Raw genomic sequence first — 22901 nt, forward strand, 5'->3', positions numbered from 1 at the left:
GGCAACACATTCCTCATCTGGGTGTGTTACTCTGGCCCATTTATAAAGGGACTTAAAAGGCTGCCAGTTTTGAGTGGAGTCTAGAACAGGAGAAGGGTCTGCAACAGGTCCAGGCTGCTGTGCAAGCTGCTCTGCCACTTGGGCCATATGACCCAGCAGATCCAATGGTGCTTGAGGCGTCAGTGGCAGCAGATAGGGATGCTGTTTGGAGCCTTTGGCAGGCTCCCATAGGTGAATCACTGCGGAGGCCTCTAGGATTTTGGAGCAAGGCCCTGCTATCTTCTGTAGATAACTACTCTCCTTTTGAGAGACAGCTCTTGGCCTGTTACTGGGCTTTGGTGGAAACTGAACATTTGACTATGGGTCAAGTCGCCATGCAACCTGAACTGCCTATCATGAATTGTGCTTTTTTACCCATCTAGCCATAAAGTGGGGTGTGCACAGCAGCACTCCATCATCAAATGGAAGTGTTATATACATGATCAGGCTTGAGCAGGTCCTGAAGGCACAAGTTGCATGAGGAAATGGCTCAAATGCTCATGGTCTCCACTCCTGCCACCCTGCCTTCTCTCTCCTAGCCTTCACCAATGGCCTCATGGGGAGTTCCCTATGATCAGCTGACAGAGGAAGAGAAGACTAGGGCCTGGCTCACAGATGGTTCTGCATAATATGCAGGCTTCACCCAAAAGTGGACAGCTGCAGCACTGCAGCCCCTTTCCAGGTCATTCCTGAAGGACAGCGGTGAAGGGAAATCTTCCCAGTGGGCAGAACTTTGAGTAGTGCACCTGGTTGTGCACTTTGCATGGAAGGAGAAATGGTCAGATATGCGATTATATATGGATTCATGGGCTGTAGCTAATGGCTTGGCTGGATGGTCAGAGACTTGGAAGAAGCATTGTTGGAAAATTGGTGACAAAGAAACTTGGGGAAGAGGTATATGGATGGACCTCTCTGAGTGGTCAAATATTGTGAAGATATTTGTATCCCATGTGAGTGCTCACCAACGGGTGACCTCAGTAGAGGAGGATTTTAATAATCAAATGGATAGGAAGATTCTTTCGGTGGACACCACTCAGCCTCTTTCCCCAGCCACCCCTGTCATTGCCCAATGAGCCCATGAACAAAGTGGCCATGGTGGCAGGGATGAAGGTTGCACATGGGCTCAGCAACATGGACTTCCACTCACCAAGGCTGACCTGGCTACACCCACTGGTGAGTGCCCAATTTGCCAGAAGCAGAGACCAACACTGAGCCCTTGATATGACACCATTCTTTGGGGTGATTAGCCAGCTACTTGGTGGCAGGTTGATTATGTTGGACCTCTTCCATCATGGAAAGGGCAGCAGTTTGTCCTCACTGGAATAGATACTTACTCTGGATATGGGTTTGCCTATCCTGCACACAATGCTTCTGCCAAGACTACCATCCATGGACACACAGAATGCCTTATCCACCATCATGGTATTCTACAAAGCATTGCCTCTAACCAAGGCACTCACTTTATGGCTAAAGAAGTACAGCAGTGGGCTCATGCTTATGGAATTTACTGGTCTTACTATGTTCCCCATTATCTTTAAGCAGCTGGATTGATAGAATGGTGGAATGGGCTTTTGAAGTCACAATTACAACACCAACTATGTAACAATACTTTGCACGGCTGCGGCAAAGTTCTCCAGAAGGCTGTGTATACTCTGAATTAGCATCCAATATATGGTACTGTTTCTCCCATAGCCAGGATTCACGGGTCCAGAAATCAATGGGTGGAAGTAGAAGTGGCACCACTCACCATCACCCCTAGTGACCCACTAGCAAAATTTTTGCTTCTTGTTCCTGCAACATTATGTTCTGCTGGCCTAGATGTCTTAGATTCCAGAGGGAGGAATGCTGCCACCAGGAGACACAACAATGATTCCACTAAACTGGAAGTTAAGATTGCCACGTAAACACTTTGGGCTCTTCCTACCTTTAAGTTAACAGCCTAAGAAGGGAGTTAAAGTGTTGGCTGGGGTGATTGACCTGGACTATCAAGATGAAATCAGTCTACTACTCCACAATGGAGGTAAGGAAGAGTATGTCTGTAATACAGGAGACCCCTTAGGGTGTCTCTTAGTATTCCCATGCTCTGTGATTAAGGTCAATGGGAAGCTACAATAGCCCGATCCAGGCAGGACTACGAATGGGACAGACCCTTCAGGAATGAAGGTTTGTGTCACTCCACCAGGAAAAAAACCACAACCAGCTGAGGTGCTTGCTGAAGGCAAAGGGAATACAGCATGGGTAGTAAAAGAAGGTAGTCATCAATATCAGCTATGACCACGTGACCAGTTGCAGAAACAATGACTGTAATTGTCATGAATATTTCCTCCTTCTTTTGTTAAGAACGTTTGTGCATGCATACACTTGTACTAAGAAAAGATCATTTTATTTCCTTTTTCCTTTATCATGTGACATAAGATTTATTGACTTCACATCAGCATTTAAGTGTTAACTTTATGTAATAACATTTGGGTTGGGGATTGTGCATTTCCCATTGTATGAAGGATAGTTGTATTATGTTAGGTGTAATTATGACCTTATTACTGCCTTTATTTGAAGATTATGTGTGATTTCAGGAGATGTGTATGGGTTCAAGTTGACAAAGGGTGGACTTGTGATGGTTAATATTGAGTGTCAGGCTGGGCACGGTGGCTCATGCCTATAATCCCAGCACTTTGGGAGGCCGAGATAGGTGGATCACTGGAGATTAGCAGTTCGAGACCAGCCTGGCCAACATGGTGAAATGCTGTCTCTACTAAAAATACAAAAATTAGCTGGGCATGGTGGTGTGCGCCTGTGGTCCCAGCTATTCAGGAGGCTGAGACAGGAGAATTGTTCAGGGGGTGGATGTTGCAGTGAGGCAAGATTGCACCACTGTACTCCAGCCTGGGTGACAGAGTGAGACTCTGTCTCAAAAAAAAAAAATTGTCAACATGGTTGGATTGAAGGATGCCAAGTATCATTCCTGGGTGTGTCTGTGAGGATGTTGACAAAGGAGATTAACATCTGAGTCAGTGGGTTGGGAAAGGCAGACCCACCCTCAGTCTGGATGGGCACAATCTAATCAGCTGCAAGTGCAGCCAAAATAAAAGCAGGCAGAAGAATGTGAAAAGGGTAGACTGGTTTAGTCTTCTGGCCTATATCTTTCTCCTGTGCTGGATGTTTCCTGCCCTCAAACATCAGACTCCGAGGTCTTCAGCTTTGGGACACAGGCTGGCTTCCTTGCTCCTCAGCTTGCAGATGGCCTATTGTGGGACCCCATCTTATGATCATATGAGTCAATACTCCTTAACAAACTCCCCTTTATATATACATCTACCCTATTAGTTCTGCCCCTCTAGAGAACCCTGACTAATACATTGATTTTATCAAAGTTGGAGGATACAAATTCACTAGACAAAAATCTCATTACTGACTTCTCCCTGCCACAGGGTATCTGAAGGGTGAGACCATGCCACATTCATAACCTTTTTTTGGATCTTGAGACCCAAACATGAATCTCAAGATCCATGACAGGCCAAATGAACCTGACAGGCCAAGAAAGTAGATGGGTCCAAGGATGACCCATCTACTTTCTCGGCCCATCATGCCCATCTGGCATGTCATATACTGTAGCTACCTATCACTGGCCAGAGCCTCCCTGTGGTAGCCCTCATGTGTTAATTCATGGGAACTACACCCTGCAATCTACAGTTGATCTTTGACAACACAGGTTTGAACTGCATGGGTCCATTTATAGGCAGATTTTTTTCCAACCAAACATGGATTGAAAATACATAATTCAGCTGAGTGCAGTGGCTCATGCCTGTAATCCTAATACTTTGGGAGGCCGAGGTGGGTGGATCACTTGAGGTCAGGGGTTCAAGACCAGGCTGGCCAACATGGCAAAACTCTGTCTCTAGTAAAAATACAAAATTTAGCGGGGCGTGGTGGCACATGCTTGTAATCCCAGCTGCTCCAGAGGCTGAGGCAGGAGAATCGCTTGAACCTGGGAGGTGGAGGTTGCAGCGAGCTGAAACCGTGCCACTGCACTCCAGCCTGGGTGACAGAAGTGAGACTCCATCTCAAAAAAAAAGAAAGAAAGAAGAAAGAAAAGAAAAAATATAATTTGTGGGTTTCTGTATCCCATGAATTCTGCAACAACCACATATACTGAGACTTGTATACATGGGTTTTGCAGGTTGAATTGTGAGGCATGGATTTTTGGTATATCAGCAGGGAACAGAGGGTCCTGGAACCAATCCTCCAGGTATGCCAATATTCCTTTTGTGTTTTTTTAGAGATGAAGTTTCCATTATGTTACCCAGGATGGCCTCGAACTCCTGGGCTCAGGTGATCCTCTTACCTCAGCCTCTGGAGTGGCTGGGACAGTGCTGGGCTCTGTACTTCAATTTTTAAAGAACCTGGGAGAAGCAAGTAGGTAATAATAATGGCTGCTTTAAGACACCAACCTAAAACAAAAGAAAAAAAGACACCAATCTGGTAATATGGGTTCTACTTACATTGCAGGTCCTTCCAGGACAGGAGAGAGGTTTCTGAGGATGGGGAGAGCACACAGGATCAATTTGTAGCTAGGGAACTTCTGGAGCACCAGTCCTCCTATTTCACTGCCCCTGTTGAATTTTCAGTTTTATATGGTGAATCAAATTCATTACTACATAACCACAATGGGTTAATGAGGGAACTTTGTTCCATGCAATTTTCACTTCAGGAACTGAGGATGACAGAGACTTTGTCATCTATAATACTACAAATTGCTGCAACAGAAGAAGAGTGTGATAGAGGGTCTCACACCACAGAAGTAATTAACACACATCACTTCTACTTAAAATTCATTTGCTAAAACATAGCATCACCAAGGAGGGAGGGAAGTATAATCTTTTCATGTCCCTGGGAGAAGAGAAGATTAGATATAAGTGATCAAGGTCTCTACCACACCTTTTAATAGAGAAATAGTGAATTATTATACAGCCATGAAATATTATACAGCCACTAAAAAGAATAAACTGCAACCATACCACATGTTTAGAGAGATTTACCACGTTTTAGAAAGATTTCCATGACACTGAGTAAAGCAAGACTCTGAAAAGTATACATATTATCCCATGTTTGTAATTTAACTGTAACCAGAAAATCCTATGTACATGTATATATGTGTAAAAATATGACAAACTACTAAATACATTATAACTGTCTTTCTGTCATGGAGAAAAATAAGAGAGTTTATACAGTAGGTTCTTGTCGAGGGTTACCTAAGAGAGGAGAAGTTAACAGAGGGGGACTCAAGTGTGTGGAGTGGGGAAGAGAGAGGTTGAGGGAGAAAGCCAAAGGAAAAAAAGGAGGACACTAAGATTTTATATGCTCATATTTATGCATTAGTGTAAATTATGTATATGTATACTGAAATTTAGAGTCATTTTTTTAAACTATCCTTTCCTTTTCATTTTTATTGCTTTTATAGGACTCAAATGACTGATCTTCTGAAATTAAATGATCCTTTTGGTTCCCTTCATCTCTAAACTCCGATTTTGTAACTTAAATAATGTTGCCTTATCTGTCTCTTGTTAGTCATTTTGTATTTCTAACCCATGGTTGACCTGTCACTGATTAAAGTTCCTGATGTACTACAGTAGCCTGTGGAGTATTAATTACACTGAATTCAGGTTACCTAAATTATTAATAATTTATTTCTAACCTTTATATCAACCAAAGCAACTTGCTCTTTGACATCATTAATTTAAATTTACATGAAGTAGAAGACATTTTATTACTGTTAGAGTGATAAAGTTATGAATATTTTTCTCAGGACAGGTATTAGATCTAATCCAAAAGTTTGGAACTTAAGCTTTCAACCTAAGAAATTTTCCCATTGTAATCAAGTACCCCCATTTTCCTAAGAGGTGGTTTAATTTTTTTCCTCTCTTCTCATTTCCCCTGTTCCCTACTTCCTACTTAGCCCTTTAGAAACACAAATATAACCTTTCATCTCCCACTCACCAGACATTCCCTACAGGAGAAGTTCATGTATGTGCTCTTAGATGGATCTCTCCTTGAGAGTTGACAGTCAATTTGCAGACCAAAGCCTGCCCCTTGCACCCCACTATGGAATTCTCACCTCCAGGAGGTCACCTCAGGAGGGCATGTCAAAAGCATGCCCACTTGGCCACTTTTACAACTTAGTTCTTCCCAGGATGGCACCAATTCAACTACCGGATAGATAAGGCACTGAGCTAGCAGGGGGACCGTTGCCCTTGCTCATTTCCTCCCTTACCTTATGAAAGTGCCTGATTTCTACTCCCAAAGTGAAGCAGTATGGCAAGACATATGCATCAGACCTCCCATTTGTTATTTGGACTCTGCATGCAGCAAGCAACTAAACTGCATTTTGGTTACATTATCTCTTACCTGGACTATTTCAATAGCTGCAATTGCTTTATCCAGTTCCAATTATCCTTAGTTGTCTTCCAAAAGAAAAGTATTTTCCTCAATTTGGGGCATTGATGATAGAGTTAGGAGACCTTATACTTTATAACCTTTTGTAAAATTTAAATTTAAAAATACTATATCTTTTGTTCCATATGAATTTTAGGATTATTTTTTCTAGTTCTGTGAAGAATGATGGTATTTTGATAGGAATTGCATTAAATATGTAGACTGCAAAAAAGAGCCCGCATAGCCAAAGCAAGACTGAGCAAAAAGAACAAATCTGGAGGCATCACATTACCTGACTTCAAACTATACTACAAGGTTATAGTCATGAAAAGAGCATGCGACTGGTAATAAAAATAGGCACATAGACCCATGGAACAGAATAGAGAACCCAGAAATAAACCCAAATACTTACACCCAACTGATCTTTGACAAATAAAATAAAAACATAGAGTGGGGAAAGACATCCTATTCAACAAATGGTTCTGAGATAATTGGCAAGCCACATGTAGAAGAATGAAACTGGATTCTCATCTCTCACATTATGCAAAAATCAACTCAACATGGATCAAAGACCTGAAACCATAAAAAGTCTAGAAGATAACATCAGGAAAACCCTTCTAGACGTTGACTTAGGCAGAGAGTTCATGAAGAAAAACCCAAAAGCAAATGCAACACAAACAAAGGTAAATAGATGGGACTTAATTAAACTAAAAAGCTTCTGCACAGCAAAAGAAATAATCAGCAGAGTAAACAGACAACCCACAGAGTGGGAGAAAATATTCGCAAACTATGCATCTGACAAAGGGCTAATATCCAGAATCTACAAGAAGCTCGATCAAATCAGCCAGAAAAAAAAAACCAACTTCATCAAAAAGTGGGCTAACGACATGAATAGCCAATTCTCAAAAGAAGATATACAAATGGCCAACCAACATGAAAAAAATGCTCAACATTACTAATTATCAAAGAAATGCAAATCAAAACCACAATGTGATACTACCTCACTCCTACAAGAATGACCATAATCAAAAAATCAAAATACAATAGATATTGGCATGAATATGGTGAAAAGGGGACACTTTTACACTGCTGGTGGGAATGTAAACTAGTACAATCACTATGAAAAACAGTGTGGAGATTCCTTAAAGAACTAAAAGTAGATCTACCATTTGATCCAGCAATCCCACTACCAGGTATCTACCCAGAGGAAAAGAAGTCATTATAGGAAAAAGACACTTGCACATGCATGTTTAAAGCACAATTTACAATTGCAAAAACATGGAACCAGCCCCATGGAACACTATTCAGCCGTAAAAAGGAATGAAATAATGGCATTTGCAGCAACCTGGATAGAATTGGAGACCATTATTCTAAGTGATGTAACTCAGGAATGAAAAACCAAATATTGTATATTCCCACTAATAAGTGGGAGCTAAGCTATGACAACACAAAGGCATAAGAATGATACAATGGATTTTGGGGGCTCACGGAGGAAAGATAGGAGGGGGTGAGGGATAAAAGACTACTCATTGGGTACAGTGTACACTGCTGAGGTGATGGGTGCACCAAAATCTCACAAATCACCACTAAAGAACTTATCCATGTAACCAAATACCACCTGTTCCCCAAAGCTTATTGAAATAAAAACATTTTAATACCATATTTAAATAATAAAGTCTGATTTTCTTTGCTTATACTCTATTCCATTTCCCACACCAGAAAAGTCCAAGCTTTGCAATATAACACATAAGATCCTACATGAAGACACCATGGCTTGCTTCTCCTAACTATTCTTCACTTCATCCTTTATATTGCGATTTCTTATGTCTTGGTTTTCTCTTGTCCTCCTTATACACCTATAGCACATTTATGTCCAAAACCCAGAAGTCCTTCTCTGGTGCCTGCATTTATGTCATGAAATTATCATTCACTTCTCTGTAGCTCTTATGTGTGTGTACAGTCAAATTAATTATAATTGATTGATTTGTTTACATATAAAATTTTGCTCCTTGACTGTGAGTCATTGAGAGCAAAGATTATATCATACAGATAGCCACAGGTCCAATTATTTATTTTCTGCTTTCATGTTCATTAGGATTTTACACAGGGGAATAGTCCCCTCTTCTTGAATCACTTTGTTCTTTAGGCTTCCATCATCCCTTACACTCGCTTTTTCCCTCCTGCAGCAGTCCCTCCTTCTTAGCTTCTTTGTGGCTCTTCCTTTATTGCTTCACTTTCAAATATTCCTTTACCTCGAGGCTTGGTACTAATTCCTTTCTGTTTTATAACTAACATTTATCACTGTAAAAACAGTGCATTCAGTTCTGTACTTTAAATAGAAACTATATGTCAATGATTACTAAATACTTACCCTTCTGGAGAATTCTAGATTCATTTATCCAATGGTCTACTCAATATCTCCACTTGGGTATCTAAAATATCTCAGATATTACGTATGTCCAAAACTGTACTTCAAAACCAAACCTTGTACCTTCTCTTGCGCTCACTTAATCCTTATCTCCAGAAATCTTTTTGGTTCCATCATCAAAATATACACAAAGTATTATCTCTGACTGAGTCTCACCTCTTTGCCCAGTCTAGTATGGCTAATATTTGTTTTTTAATAGCCAATAATTTGGCTGAGGCCCCTTCAGGCCATGCATCTTCCAAAGTTTATGGCCTGCAGACATATTAAATGCTCATTTTTGCTTCAGATAGAGCTTATGCGCTATTCACTTAAGACCCAGAACTTGCAGCCTGTTTCTGTAAAAACAGTAACTCATGTAAAGATAAGGCTACCATAAGCTATAATGACCCAAAAAGTGAAAATTCCTATGTGGCTATTTTCCAGATTAGTGCCACCAAAGCCACATCAGAGTTTCAATATTGGTATGTTAATTCCTCTGAACGCCACTCTATTTCCTTCTCAAAGTGCCCAGCCTATTCATCAAAATACTGGAACTTGCAAATATTCTTCTGAATTTTTATTTTATTGAACTTATCCCCTCACAACAGGACCACTCTTCCACCTGCCCTATAAAACTTGTAGCATAGAGAAGATCATGTGATTCCTGTAGGAAGCTCCACACCCAAGAGAGAGACAGAGAATAGTGTGTATCCCATATGCCTACTCCTAAACACATCTGATTGATCCTAAATGCATCAGATTAAGTCAATCCCACAAAGAGTGGCTAAAAGGCAGGAGGAGTTTCCTACCAACTTAAAAATAGGCTTTTTCAAAAGCTTCTTCCTATAATAACCTCCAAAATACATTCTACGTTTAAAAAGGCATTAGTTAATAATCTTGTAGTTAGCTTACAAAATTTTCATAATTAAATAATCAAATTATGAATTTGCCAATTGTTCATTAAGACTAGTGGTTTTTAAAGGAGTAGTTTAAAAGTAAAAACAATAACATTAGTTATAAATTTTTGTGGGGGACTTTATTGTCAAAACTGAACTCTCCAGATTGCAAAGAAGAGTCAAATATAGGATACTATAATAATATGCTTTTAGAAAATTTCATGATTTTTCTAGTTTCCAATATCTAATCTTATTTTTAAATCAGACACTCAACATTTAGGTTGTAAGGTTTTACTTATTGTAAGAATCACTAATATGGTATATGTATGTTTTTCTTAAATATGTATTAATATTTTACTTATTCAACAAATATTGAGTACCTACTATGGGCTAGGCATGATTCTAGCCACTTGGAAAGGAAAGCCAAAGCAAAGGAAACAAAAATCGCTTGTGAAGTTTACATTCTTGTGAGGAGAGACAATGAATAATAAACATACCAAATAAGGTACACAGTATGTTAGAAGATATAAAGGAAATAAGAAATGCTGGAGGAAGGAGGGGGGTTATAAAGCAGGAACATACCCAGCATGTTCAAGGAACAGCAAGGAGAAGCAATCTTCCGAAACTTAGGAAGCTTAACTAACTCATTTTGTTTTAACTAAAAGCAAGGAAGAACAATATTTGAAAATTTAAAGACTGTGAACTTGTGGCACACTGGCACAATTGTGGCAGACTGGCTAGTTGTTTACCCTTTTCCCTAATCTCCTGAGAGATAACTGGAACATGGGTCACAGTCTCCCCTGAAGTTAGGTGTGGCCATATTGACTTGGTTCTAGAAAGTGAAATGTGGGTAGAAGTGCTATATAATCTCTTTCATGCTAGGTCATTAGAAACTTCCCACATGGATACTCCATGGTGTTTCCCTTTTAGCATAAACCTGGAAGCCAGCTCCTGAACTTGGCAGAATTAGAAGTTGAAAGGAGCCAGGGTTCCTGAATTACTGCCTAGAGGAATGGTTCTCACTAAACAGAAACATTATGTTGGAGTTTAGGTAAGTTAGAAGTAAATCAATAGTTAGCCAGAGCAGCTAGTCTTATCCTAAATACTTGAAAATATATAGCTTAACAGACTAGTCTTATTGTAAATATTTAAATTAAAACTACATTAAATGTATAGATTAATATATTAGTTATTTTAATTTGAAAATATATTTATCTGTATTATTATTTATAATATTTGAAAATATATAGCTTCAAATGTGAAATTTCACATTTTCAAGACCAATAATTCTCCAAAAATGCTTGCTCAGGAGACTTATTATAAAGTTTCAATTAAGAGATCAAAAGCTAGAAATCCCAAGACCATGGCCAGTTAAGAGAGTATAGTTGTAGTCACACAAATTAAAGGAGGAACAAAATAATTTCTGTAATGTTATTGCATTTCCATTTTTTCTTGGTTAACCTTTCCTACAAACATAATCTATACCATAAGAGGATTCTAATTTTACTTCACTATAGTTATTTACAGATAACTCTAAAACCATTTTTATTCATGTATTCATTGTTTTCATAAAGCCCATTTACTTTCCTACTCTGAGTCTTTCATACTTACTTTTCTCTCCACAACCTCCAACACTGTCTTCCCTATCCTCATTCTCAGTGCATGATCTTAATTCCAGCTTCGCTGAGAAAACTGAAATTATGGAACCAAAACTTCTACAAACTCCCACACACTTACCATCATCTTGTGCCATATACTCTTCCTTTTTTCGTATTGCTATGGCAGAAGTGTGTATTCTCCTACCGAAGGCCCAACAGTTTTAATTATCCACTAAATTCCATCCCTCTTCCCTGTTATGACATTCTACAAAAAATTTCCCTTTGTCTCCCACATCATCATTTTCCCCATTCTGAATCTTCCTCTAATTATTTAGATATGCTATTAATTCTTATGTCTTAACAAAAAAACCTTCTGTTGATCCATTTCCCTTTCCAGTAACTTCCCTATTTATCATCTTCATGTGAAGTACAACATCTTGAGTTTATTACACCTGATAGAAATAGCTGTCTCTGCTTACTCTCCCTCTTTTTCCTTTAAGCCCTTCCAATCAAGCTCCACTTTACTAAAACTGACATTAAGATTACCAATGACCTTCATATTAATAACACATTAATCAATTTTACTTTACCTTTGATTAGCATTTAACACAATTTTTCACTCCCTCTTCTTTGAAATATTTTCTTGCTTGGCTTCCAAGTAACCATAGCCTACTTTTTTTACTACTACTCTGGCCAGTCCTTTGATGGCCCCTTCTCATCTCTCTGACCTGTTCTCTTTCCTAGGTACACTCACTCCCATGACTGTAAATGTTCTCATCCAGTCTGATAGCTTTAAATATAATGTTGACTCCCAAATTTATATCACTAGTCTGTACTTGTCTCTAAGCCTGCTTACCATTTCTATTTGGATGTCTAACAGGTATTTCAAACCTAACATGTGCAAAACTACGCTATTCAGGCCAAAAATATTGCCCATTCTCTTTCTTTCATATTCTACCTATATCTTCAAAATATATCCAAAAGTTAACTACTTTACTCCTCTGCTGTTCTTGCTCCTGTTTAAGCCATTACCATCTTTCACAGGCATTACTAAAATAATCTCCTGTTTATTTATGTCCCCTTTTCAATCTGTTCCCAATATAGCAGCCAGAAAGATATTGTTAAAAGATAAGTCAGATCACGGTTCTTCCTTGCTCAAAATCATCTACTAATATCACATCATATTCAGAGAAGCCAAAGCTCTTACAGTGGCCTAAAGTGCTACATAATCTGCCCGCTCAAAATCCTCATCCCATTAACTATTAGGCCTTCTCTTCCTTCTACTCTTCCTTTTGCTCACTATCCTTCCCAATACTGGGCTCTTCCTGCTTCTCAGATATGCTAGGCACACTCCCACCTCTGGCCTTTGTATTTCCTATTCCTTCTGTGAGAAATGTTATTCCCTTAGGTAACCCCAGGCTCAGTTGCTGTTTTAATCATATCCTCACTCAAATGTCACTTCAGTAAGGGATATCATACCTAAAAGTAGCCTTCTTTATATTCCTTAATACTCTTCCCTGTTTTATTTTTCTTCTTAGCAGTTATCATTAACTAATATACTGTGTTTTATTTATTTTGTTAATTGTCTATTTCCCTCACTAGAATGTAAGCTCTAGGGAAACACAAGTTATTTTTCTGTTTTGTTCACTATTACATCCCCAGTATCTAGAACTCTGTTTGACTCTTAGTAAACATTAATAAATATTTGCTTAATAAATTTTGTATAAATGAAATATTTCAGGATGTCATACTGGTATAGCCACTTTTTCCTGCCACTAAAAGCCATTTCTCAATTTCATAAAATAAAAAAGTCAAACCTGCCTCAGAAGTAAAAAACTCCTCTACAATGCTCTCAAGACTTTAAAATGAATAATATTCTCTCAAAATTATAATGATGAGCTGTTTATACAACCTAACAGAATCAATAAGAAGCACTTATTTGCATCCAAAATATTTTAATAGTAAAGAATAAAGAATGACCCGCAATAATGCATTCCTGCATTCAAAGGCTAGCTTTACAAATTTGAAAACTTAGTAAAAACAGTTTTCATGAATACAAGAAAAAGTAACAACAATATGTAATCATCTAATTATCTGAATATAATGACAGGTTTCCAGACAATATGTAGTTAACATTTAGGCTAAAAATATAAAGAAACACAAATCATTCATGCAAGTATTTTTTAAAAGTCTCAACTTCCAGATAAAATTTGGCTCTGGCAAATAAAAACAAAACATTAACTATAAGTTTCATGTTATTAGGCTCCTTAACTACACTGATTCTCTGAAATTAAACAAATAACTTTTCAGCTTCTTTTAGTTTTTTTTTCCTATCCATTTTAGCAATTACAGCCCAACGGTCCTCCCGCATTTTTCTTATAGCTCCAAACTTCAGTGTAGATCCAGGGGTTGTTAGAGATGAAGGGGCCTGAATACAAAATAAAATTTAAAAATCATAACATGTTTAATTTTTTTAAGTGCAGCTTTTAAAATTTGCTTTCTGAAATAAAATTTAAAAGCTACCTTTTTTGGTGTTTTGACACAAAGATGAGAAGCTGGTGGATTATTGTTCCTATATAGTGTTTTCGATGTCTCTTCTTCTGAAACAATGCTCTTGAAGAAAAATAAAAAAATATGATGTTGGGTTTACCATCATTAATATTATATTATTAACATTGTGTCAACATATCACATGTAAGGAGAACAAAGAGTAGAAAGAGGAAGGATGTAGAAGAGAGAAGGGCAAAGAGAGGAGGAAAGAGAAAGAAGATTATAGAGAGAAGAAAGAAGACCAAACAAAGAAAACAATATCAAAATAAATCAATTGGCCAAGAAAGGACCTAGATTTTTATTCTATTAACTATATTACTGAAAGGCTATGTGAAATACAAGACATGTATAGCGACTAGAATTTCTCTACTGATTTCTATTTCAGTTTCAGAGTCTTTATAATACCATCTTGTCCTCCTTCCCTGACCCTGTTTATTCAAACTCACATTTATAACTTATAACAAGTATTTACAATTCTATAAAAAATTATAATATTATCTATGATCCAGCAATTCCACTTCTGGATATGCACTCAATAGAATTGAAAGCAGAGCCTTGAAGAGATAATTGTACACCTATGTTCATAGCAGCATTATTCACAATAGTTAAAACATGGAAGCAACCCAAGTATCCATCCATGGATGAATAAATAAGCAAAATGTGGTGTATACATACAATGGAATATTATTCAGCCTCAAAAAGGAAGAAAATTCTGATATATGCTACAACATAGATAAACCTTGAGGACATAAATGAAAAAAAAACTAGTCACAAAAGAACAAATCCTGTGTGATTCTACTTATATGAGATATTTAGCATAGGGAAAATCATAGAGACAGAAAGTAGAATGGTGGCTGCCAGGGCCTGGGGGAAGGTGGAATAAAGAGTTATTGTTTAGTGGGTAGAAGGTTTTAGTTGTGATGAAGAGTTATGGAGATGGATGGTGGTGATGGTTACACAACATTATAAATGTATTTAATAACATTGAACTATATAATTAAAAATAGTTAAGATGGTAAGTTTTATGTGTATTATACCAAAATAACAAATAAATATAATGTTGTCACTTAATTTACAATTATTGTAATTACAATAATATAGAATTACAATTATTGTAATTCTCCCAAATAATGATAGCTAACACTTATTTAGTACTTTCTAGTGCCAATCACTAGAAATCACTTTGCATATTTTAATTCCTTTTAATCTTCATGACAATTTTATATAGTAGGTATACCATTATCCCCATTTTACAAGTGAGAAAACTCAGGCACACAAATATTAAGTAATGTACCCTAGATTATATAGCTAGGAAGAGGTGGAAGGAAATTCAAATTCAGGTGATCTGGCTCTAGAATCCCTTCTCTTAATGAATATGAAACACAATTTAGTCATGTAAGCAGTCAGTTCACACAATTTTTTCATGCTCATTAAAGCCACATTTAACAAAAACTTCAGAAGCTTTGTGGATGAGAAATTTCAAACAGATTTTTATAAATCTAAGATTTCAACAGAATTCAATAAATAAGTCATAGAGCTACCTTTGCAGATAGAATCAGTGTGTACCAACTGACCAGCTTAAACAAGACAAATTATCTTTAAAATCATGTTGTTTAAACTATCATTACAATTTTACTTAGTGCAAGGTAATTGATTATTCATCATGAATCTCCATGTAAAAATGATTAATAAGTTAATCCAATTTAAAATAACAAAACCTTATCATCTGTCCTCATGACTCTTTGCAGCATTCATCTCTTCATGTGTTTATAGGCCATTTATGTTTCATCTCTGGAGAAATGGCTATTCAAATCTTTTCTCCCCATTTTTCAATTGGGACTTTTTGTGGTTGTTAATTGTAGGAGTTCTTTATATATCCTAGATATCAATCCCTTGTCATATATATGATTTTTAAATATTTCCTCTCACTATTTACCTTGTCTTTTCACTTTCTTGATAGTCTCCTTTAATTCACAACAGTTCTTAATTTTGATGCAGTCCAATATATCTTTTTTTTCTTTCATTACCTGTGCTTTTGGTGTCATCCATAAAAGTTGCTGCCAAATCCAATGTCCTGAAGATTTTGACATTGTTTTCTTCTACAGTTTTATAGTTTTAGCTCTTAAGTTTGGGTCTTTCATCCATTTTTGGTCATTTTTTATATGATATAAAGGGTCCAACTTAATTCTTTTTACATGTGGACAGTTTTCCCAGCACCATATGTTGAAAAAAATGTTCCTTCCCCATTGAATGGTCTTGGCACTCTTGTCAAAAATCAACTGGCTATATATGTAAGGGTTTATCTCTAGGCTCTCTATTCTATTCCATTGGTCTTCATGTCTGACCTTATACAAGTACTATGCTGTTTTAATTACTAGCTTTGTAGTAAGTTTCAAAGTTAGGAACTGTGAGTCCTCCAACTTTATCCTTATTTTTCAAGATTGTTTTAGCCTTTTGGGGCCCTTTGCAATTCCACATTAATTTGAGTATTTTTTCCATTTATGCAAAAAAGTTGTTGGAATTTTTATAGAAATTGCATTGAATCTGGAGATTTGGGTACTACTGACATCTTAACAATATTTAGTCTTTCTATCAATAAAACTAGGATGTCTTTCCATTTATTTAGGTCTTTCAAAATTTCTCTCACCAGTGTTTTGTAATTTTCAGTGTACAAGTCTTTTACTTCCTTGGTTAGATTTGTTCCTAAGTATTTAAATTCTTTTAGATGCTATTGTGAATAGAATTGCTTTCTTAATTTCATTTTTTGATTGTTCATCGCTGGTATATAAAAACATAATCAATTTTTGTATGTTGATATTGTACCCTACAACTTTGCTGAATTTATTTATTAGTTCTAATAGCTTTCTTAAAGAGTCTTCACAATTTTCTGTGCATAGGATCATGTCATCTGTGAAGAGAGGCAGTTTTACCTCTTCCTTTCCATCTGAATGCCTTCTATTGCTTTTTCTTTTATAGTATCTCTAGTTAGAATTTACAGTACAATGTTGAATAGCAGCAGTGAAAGTGGGCACCCTGCCTCATTCTTAATCTTAGGGGGTAAGTCTATCAGTCTGTCACCATTGAGTATGATGTTAGCAAGGGGTTTCCATAAATACCCTTTATCATATTGAGGAGATTTCCCTCTATTCCTAATTTTCTGAGAGGTTTTCTACCATGAGTGTTGGATTTTGTCAGGTACCTTTTTTTGCATCAGGATGATGATATGGCTATTTTCTCCTTTGCTCTATTAATGTGTTTTATTACACTGCTTTATTTTCTTATGATGAACCTCCCTGGCATTCCTGGGATAAATTCCACTTGGCCATGGCAAATAATTTTTAATATGCTATTGAATTTGATTTGCCAATATTTTGTTGAGTAGTTTTACATCTAATTCATAAGAGATATTGGTCTGTAATTTTCCTTTCTTGTGGTGTCTTTATCTGCTTTGGTATCAGGGTAATTAATGCTGGCCTCATACAATGAGTTAGGAGGTGTTCCTTCTTCAACTTTTTGGAAGAATTTAAGAAGAATTGATGTTAATTATTTTTAAAGTCTTAACATATATGTCAAATTTTTATTCTGAAAAGTTTTTACCAATTTATACTGTTCTATCAGTGTATTTGGATTCAAGCTTCCAATAATAATAATCACAATTTTAATATTAATTGATCATTTGCTGTGTGCCAGAAGATCTGTTAAACATTTTATAAGCATCATTCAACTTATTCTCAAAAAGCCTGTGAGGTGATTACTAATATTATCTGCATGCAAGGGATACAGATAAAGAAATGTGTAGGGCAAGATATGGGGGAAGGTGCATGGCACTTTCATGCCTTCCTTGGGTGTGCCACCCTGCAGGAAACTCCCTGTGTTCAGCTATCCAGAAGCTCTAGTGTTAATTCTTTAAATATTTGGTAGAATTTATCAATGAAGCCAACTGGTCCAGAACTTTTCTTTGTTGAGGTTCTTGATTACCAATTTAAACTACTTGTTACAGGTCTATAGAGTTTTTCTATTTCTTTTTGAGTTCATCTAAGGAATTTGTGACTTATAGGGAATATTTCCATTTCTTCTGGGTTATCTAATTTGTTGGCATACAATTATTTATAGTATTGTCTTATGATTCATTTTATCTCTGAAATGTCAGTAGTATCTCCACTTTCATTTTTAATTTTGTTCTCTCTCTCTAGCTAAAGGTGTGCCTATTTTGTTGATCTTTTCAAAGAACCAACTATTTTTGGTTCCATTGACTTTATTGTTTTCTATTCTCTAACTTAGCTCTGTTCTAATCTTTATTATTTCCCTCAATCTACTAGGTTTGAGTTTAGTTTGCTCTTTTTTTCTAGTTCTTTATTAAGGTATAAAGTTAGGTTATTGATTTGAGATCTTTCTTAATAGGCACTTATAACTACAAATTCCCCTCTGAGCACTGTTTTTGCTGTATCCCATAAGTTTAGGTATATTGTGTTGTCCTTTTCATTAATCTCTAAGTATTTTCTAATTTCCCTTGTGAATTCTTCTTTGACCCACTGATTGGCTAAGAGTATGTTGTTTAATTTCCACAAATTTGTAAATATTCCAGTTTTCCTTATCTTATTGATTTCTAACTGCATCCCATTGTGGTCAAATAAAATACCTTGTGTAATGTCTATCCTTTAAAACCTATGAGATTTGTGACCTAACATATGATCTATCCTGGGGAATGTCTCATGTGCTCCTGAAAAGAATATGTATGCTGTTGTTGGGTAGAATGTTCTATACATGTGTGTTAGACCTAATTAGCTTATTGTGTTGTTCAAGTCCTCTATTTCCTTATCTTCTGTCTGGTTGTTCTAGTCATTATTGAAAGTGGGTTACTGAAGTGTCCAACAATTATTGTAGAACTGTCTATTTCTCTCTTCAATTCTATGAAGTTTTGCTTCATATATTTAGAAGGTCTGTTATTAGGCGTGGACATTTTTAAAATTGTCATATCTTCTTGCTCTATTAAACTTTTTATTATTATATAATGTTCTTTGTGTCTCTTGCACTTTTTAATTTAAAGTCTATTGTGTCTGATAGTAGTATAGACACTTCAGCTATTTTTTAGTTACTATATGCACAGAATATCTTTTTCCATTCTTTCACGTTTAATCAATTCGTGGCTTTGGATCTAAAATGAGTGTCTTGAAAACAGCATATAGTTTTCATGTTTTTAAAATATATTCTGCCAATCTATATCTTTTGATAGGAGAGTATAATCTATTTACATTTAAAGTAATGATCTGTAAGGAAGCACATAGCTCTGAATTTTGCTATTTGTTTTCAATATGTCTTATAGGGTTTTGTCTCCATTATTATAGGGTTTTGTCTCCTCCATTACTGTCTTATTTTCTATTTAGGTGATTTTTGTGCTTAAACATTCTGATTCCATTCTCATTTCTTTTTGTGTATATTATATAATTTCATTGTAGTTACCATGGAGATTACATTTAACTTCCTAATGTTATAACAATCTAATTCAAATTAATACCAACTTAACTTCAATAGCCTATACAAACTCTGCTCCTACACAGCTCCATTTTCCCTGTTTTGTTTTTGGGGGTTTTTTTTGGTTTTTTGTTTTGTTTTGTTTTGACAGGATCTCATTCTGTCACCCAGGCTGGAGGGCAGTGGTGTGATTATGACTCACTGCATCCCTGACCTCTCAGGCTCAAATGATCCTTACACCTCTGCCTCCTAAGTACCTGGGTCTACAGATGTGCACCACAATGCCTGACTAATTTCCATATTTTTTGTAGAGACAGGGTCTCATTGTGTTACCCAGGCTGGTCTCAAACTTCCACCTGCCTCAGCCTCCCAAAATGCTGGGTTTACAGGTGTGAGCCACTGTGCCCAGCCCGTTTTCTGTTATTGATGTCACAAACTACATCTTTATACATTGTGTGCCTAGTAACATAAATTAACCATTTATATGCATTTGTCTTTAAAATCATATAGAAAATAAAAACTGAAGTTACAAACCAAAATAACAATACTACTAGCTTTTATAAATTGCCCATGTATTTACGTTTACCAGAGATATTTATTTATTCATACAGTTTCACTGTCTAGCAGCCTTTCCATCTGAAGGTGTCCCTTTAGTACTCTTTGAAGAGCAGGTTTAGTGGAAACAGACTCTTTATGGCTTTTGTTTATCTGGAAATATCTCAATTTCTACTTCATTTTGAATGACAGTTTTGCTGGATATAAAATTATCAGTTGATAATTTTGGTCTTTCAGCACTTTGAATATATAAATTCGCTGTCTTCTGGCCTCTAACATTTCTGATGAGAAATCAGCTGATAATTTTGTTGGGAATAACTTGCACGTAATGAGTTGCATCTCTCTTGCTGCTTTCAAGATTCATTTTTTCTCCCAACAGTTTGATTATAAAATGTCTTGATGTGGGCTTACTGGAGTTTGTTAAGCTTTGTGGATTTGTATATTCATGTCTTTCATCAAAATTTGGGAAGTTTTTAGCATTTATTTCTTCATATAACTCTTTCTACCTCTCTCTCTCTTTTTCTCTCTCTGTCTACCCCCCTACCTCCTCCCTCCACCTCTTCCTCTCTCCCTCTTCTCCTTCTGGAACTCCTACAATGTATATATTGGCCCAGCTGATGGTGTCCTACAAGACTCTGAGGCTCTGTTCACTTTTCTTTTCTTTTCTTTTTCTTTTTTTTTTTTTTTTTTTTTTGCCCTTTATCAGACTCAGTAACTTCAATTGTCTATCTTTACATTCACCAATTCTTTTTTCTGCTTACTCAAATCTGCTTTTGAATCCCTCTAGTGGGTTTCTCATTTCGGTTATTGTACTTTCAGTTCCAGAGTTTTTTTCTGGTTCTTTTTATAATTTCTAACTCTCTATCAATATTCTCATTTTATTCATACACAATTAGGGATTTTTTTTCTTTGTCCATGTCTTCCTTTAGCAATTTGAGCTACTTTAAGACAGCTGTTTTGAAGTCTTTGTCTAGTAATTCCAATGTCTGAGCTTCCTCAAGGATAATTTCTGTTGGTTTGTTTTGCTCCTTTGAATGGATCATATTTTCCTATTTATTTGTATGCCTTATGATTTGTTACTATTGGTCTTTTGGTTTAAAAACATTTTTAGAGACAAAGTCTCACTCTGTCACCTAGGCTGGAGTGCAGTGACATGATCATAGCTGACTATAACCTTGAACTCCTGGGTTCAAGTGATCCTTCTACCTCAGCCTCCTGAGTAGTTAGACTACAGGCCATGTGCCACCACACCTGGCTAATTTTTTAAATTTTTGTATAGAGAGGGTCTCACTGTTGCCCAACTTAATCTCAAACTCTTAGCCTCAAGAACTTCCTACCTTGGCCTCCCAAAGTGGTGAAATTACAGGCATGAGCTATTGTGCCTGGCCCTTGTTGTTGAAAACTGGACATTTGAATATTATACTTTGGTAACTCTGGAAATAAGATTTTCCCTCTTCCCCAGGATTTTCTGTTTTTGTTTGTGTTCTGTTTTCTTTTGTTTTACTGTTGAAAGTCTCTCTGTGCCAGGGATCAGCCTGAGATAAAAGCTTATGGTCTTCTCCAGTCTTTTTAAGCCTCTTTGCTTGAACATGTGCTGTAGCTAAATTCCTTTTTGCTTTGCTTTTGAATATCCTAATCCTTAAATGCCTGGCTTCCCAAAGGGTAAAGATGAAAAAAGAGAAAAGGAAAAAAATAAAAAAGACAGATGTGCTTCATGTAAATTCCTGGAAGTTGCTTCAGCCAGTGGGGGTTGAAACACTGAACTATGATGTTTGAAGGACAAGTCCTATTGCCCCCTCTGGCACCAGCAAGTCACTCAAGGAACATGAGCATGGCTTCCTGACACAGGACTGTAGGCTGGGGAGACTGGTGGCTGCTATCATACTTTAGGCTGAAATCAACCTAAATTAACTGCAATTTACCAGCTAACCTTTCCCTTGGAAGCTATAAACATTCAAATAAGACTGTATATTTATAAAATAGTTAGCTCAGACAGTTTCTGCCAGTATACTTTTTGTCTAGGTAGAGAGATGGATTCCTGGCACTTCCTACTCCACCATCTTCCTGAGGTCATGCTCAACAACCCATTTTTAAATCTTAATTTTTATAATTTGAATGTTCAAAATTTAACTACATGAGCTAACAAAATTACAAAATGACTAATAGGTTCATATAATAATTATAACCAGGAAACCGATTGCGAAATGTGTTTTTAGACTAGTTTGAACAATTGTGTGCAATTCTATAATACTGTAATATGTTTATTGTGTTGCAAGTTTGTGATGCTCCTTTTAGAAATGAAATGAAATCATGTTGAATCATTCCGAATCTCAGATCGGCTAAGAACTTGGCCTAAACTCAAACTGCTAGAATAATAACAGGGATTACAACCCTAGAATGTTTAATTCTAAAGCTCATTTTCTTTCTAATTCTCATTACATTTTTATGTATCTAGACTACAGTTTGAATTGGCAGTTATCATGTGCAATGACTTACATAGTCTATGAAGCCAGACTGTGTTCAAATTTTGGTTCCATGTCTTACTAACTATGTGATCCTGAAAAATATACTTCTGTGACTCAGTTTCCTTATCTGTAAACTGGAAAGAACAGTATATACTGTGATCTCTTAGTATCCATGGGGGATTGGATCCAGGATCCCTCCATGTATGCCAAAATCTGTGGATGTTTATGTAAAATGATATAATATTTGCATGTAACCTATGTACTTCCTCCTGTATACTTTAATCATCTCTAGGTTACTTATAATACCCAATACAATGTAAACACTATATAAATAGTTATGTTGTATTGCTTTCTTATTTATATTATTTTCTATTGAATTGTTATTTTTTATTTTTTTCAAATTTTTTGGCCTGCAGTTGGTTGAATACACAGATGTAGAACCTGTGAATACAGAAGGCCAACTGTATTTCTAAAGGCTGGAATTGTTATA

The 22901-nt window shown here is 36.4% G+C and overlaps 1 protein-coding gene across 11 annotated transcripts in view; it reads right to left on the bottom strand.

Annotated features, from left to right (window-relative positions):
* Nucleotides 1-13304: 13304 nt before the first annotated feature.
* SYCP1 (synaptonemal complex protein 1) overlaps nucleotides 13305-22901 on the bottom strand; it is a 148336-nt gene continuing 138739 nt past the window's right edge. For all 11 annotated transcript variants that reach the window (XM_054463152.2, XM_054463103.2, XM_054463120.2 and 8 more), the window contains 2 exons: nucleotides 13893-13982; nucleotides 13305-13797 (listed from right to left, as the gene is read on the bottom strand). In XM_054463152.2, the coding sequence (XP_054319127.1) occupies nucleotides 13660-13797; nucleotides 13893-13982 (228 nt within the window). In that variant the 3' untranslated portion in view covers nucleotides 13305-13659. The remainder of the gene's footprint in view (nucleotides 13798-13892; nucleotides 13983-22901) is intronic.

Source organism: Pongo pygmaeus, chromosome 1 (genome assembly GCF_028885625.2).
Source record: "Pongo pygmaeus isolate AG05252 chromosome 1, NHGRI_mPonPyg2-v2.0_pri, whole genome shotgun sequence".
Lineage (NCBI taxonomy): Eukaryota > Metazoa > Chordata > Mammalia > Primates > Hominidae > Pongo > Pongo pygmaeus.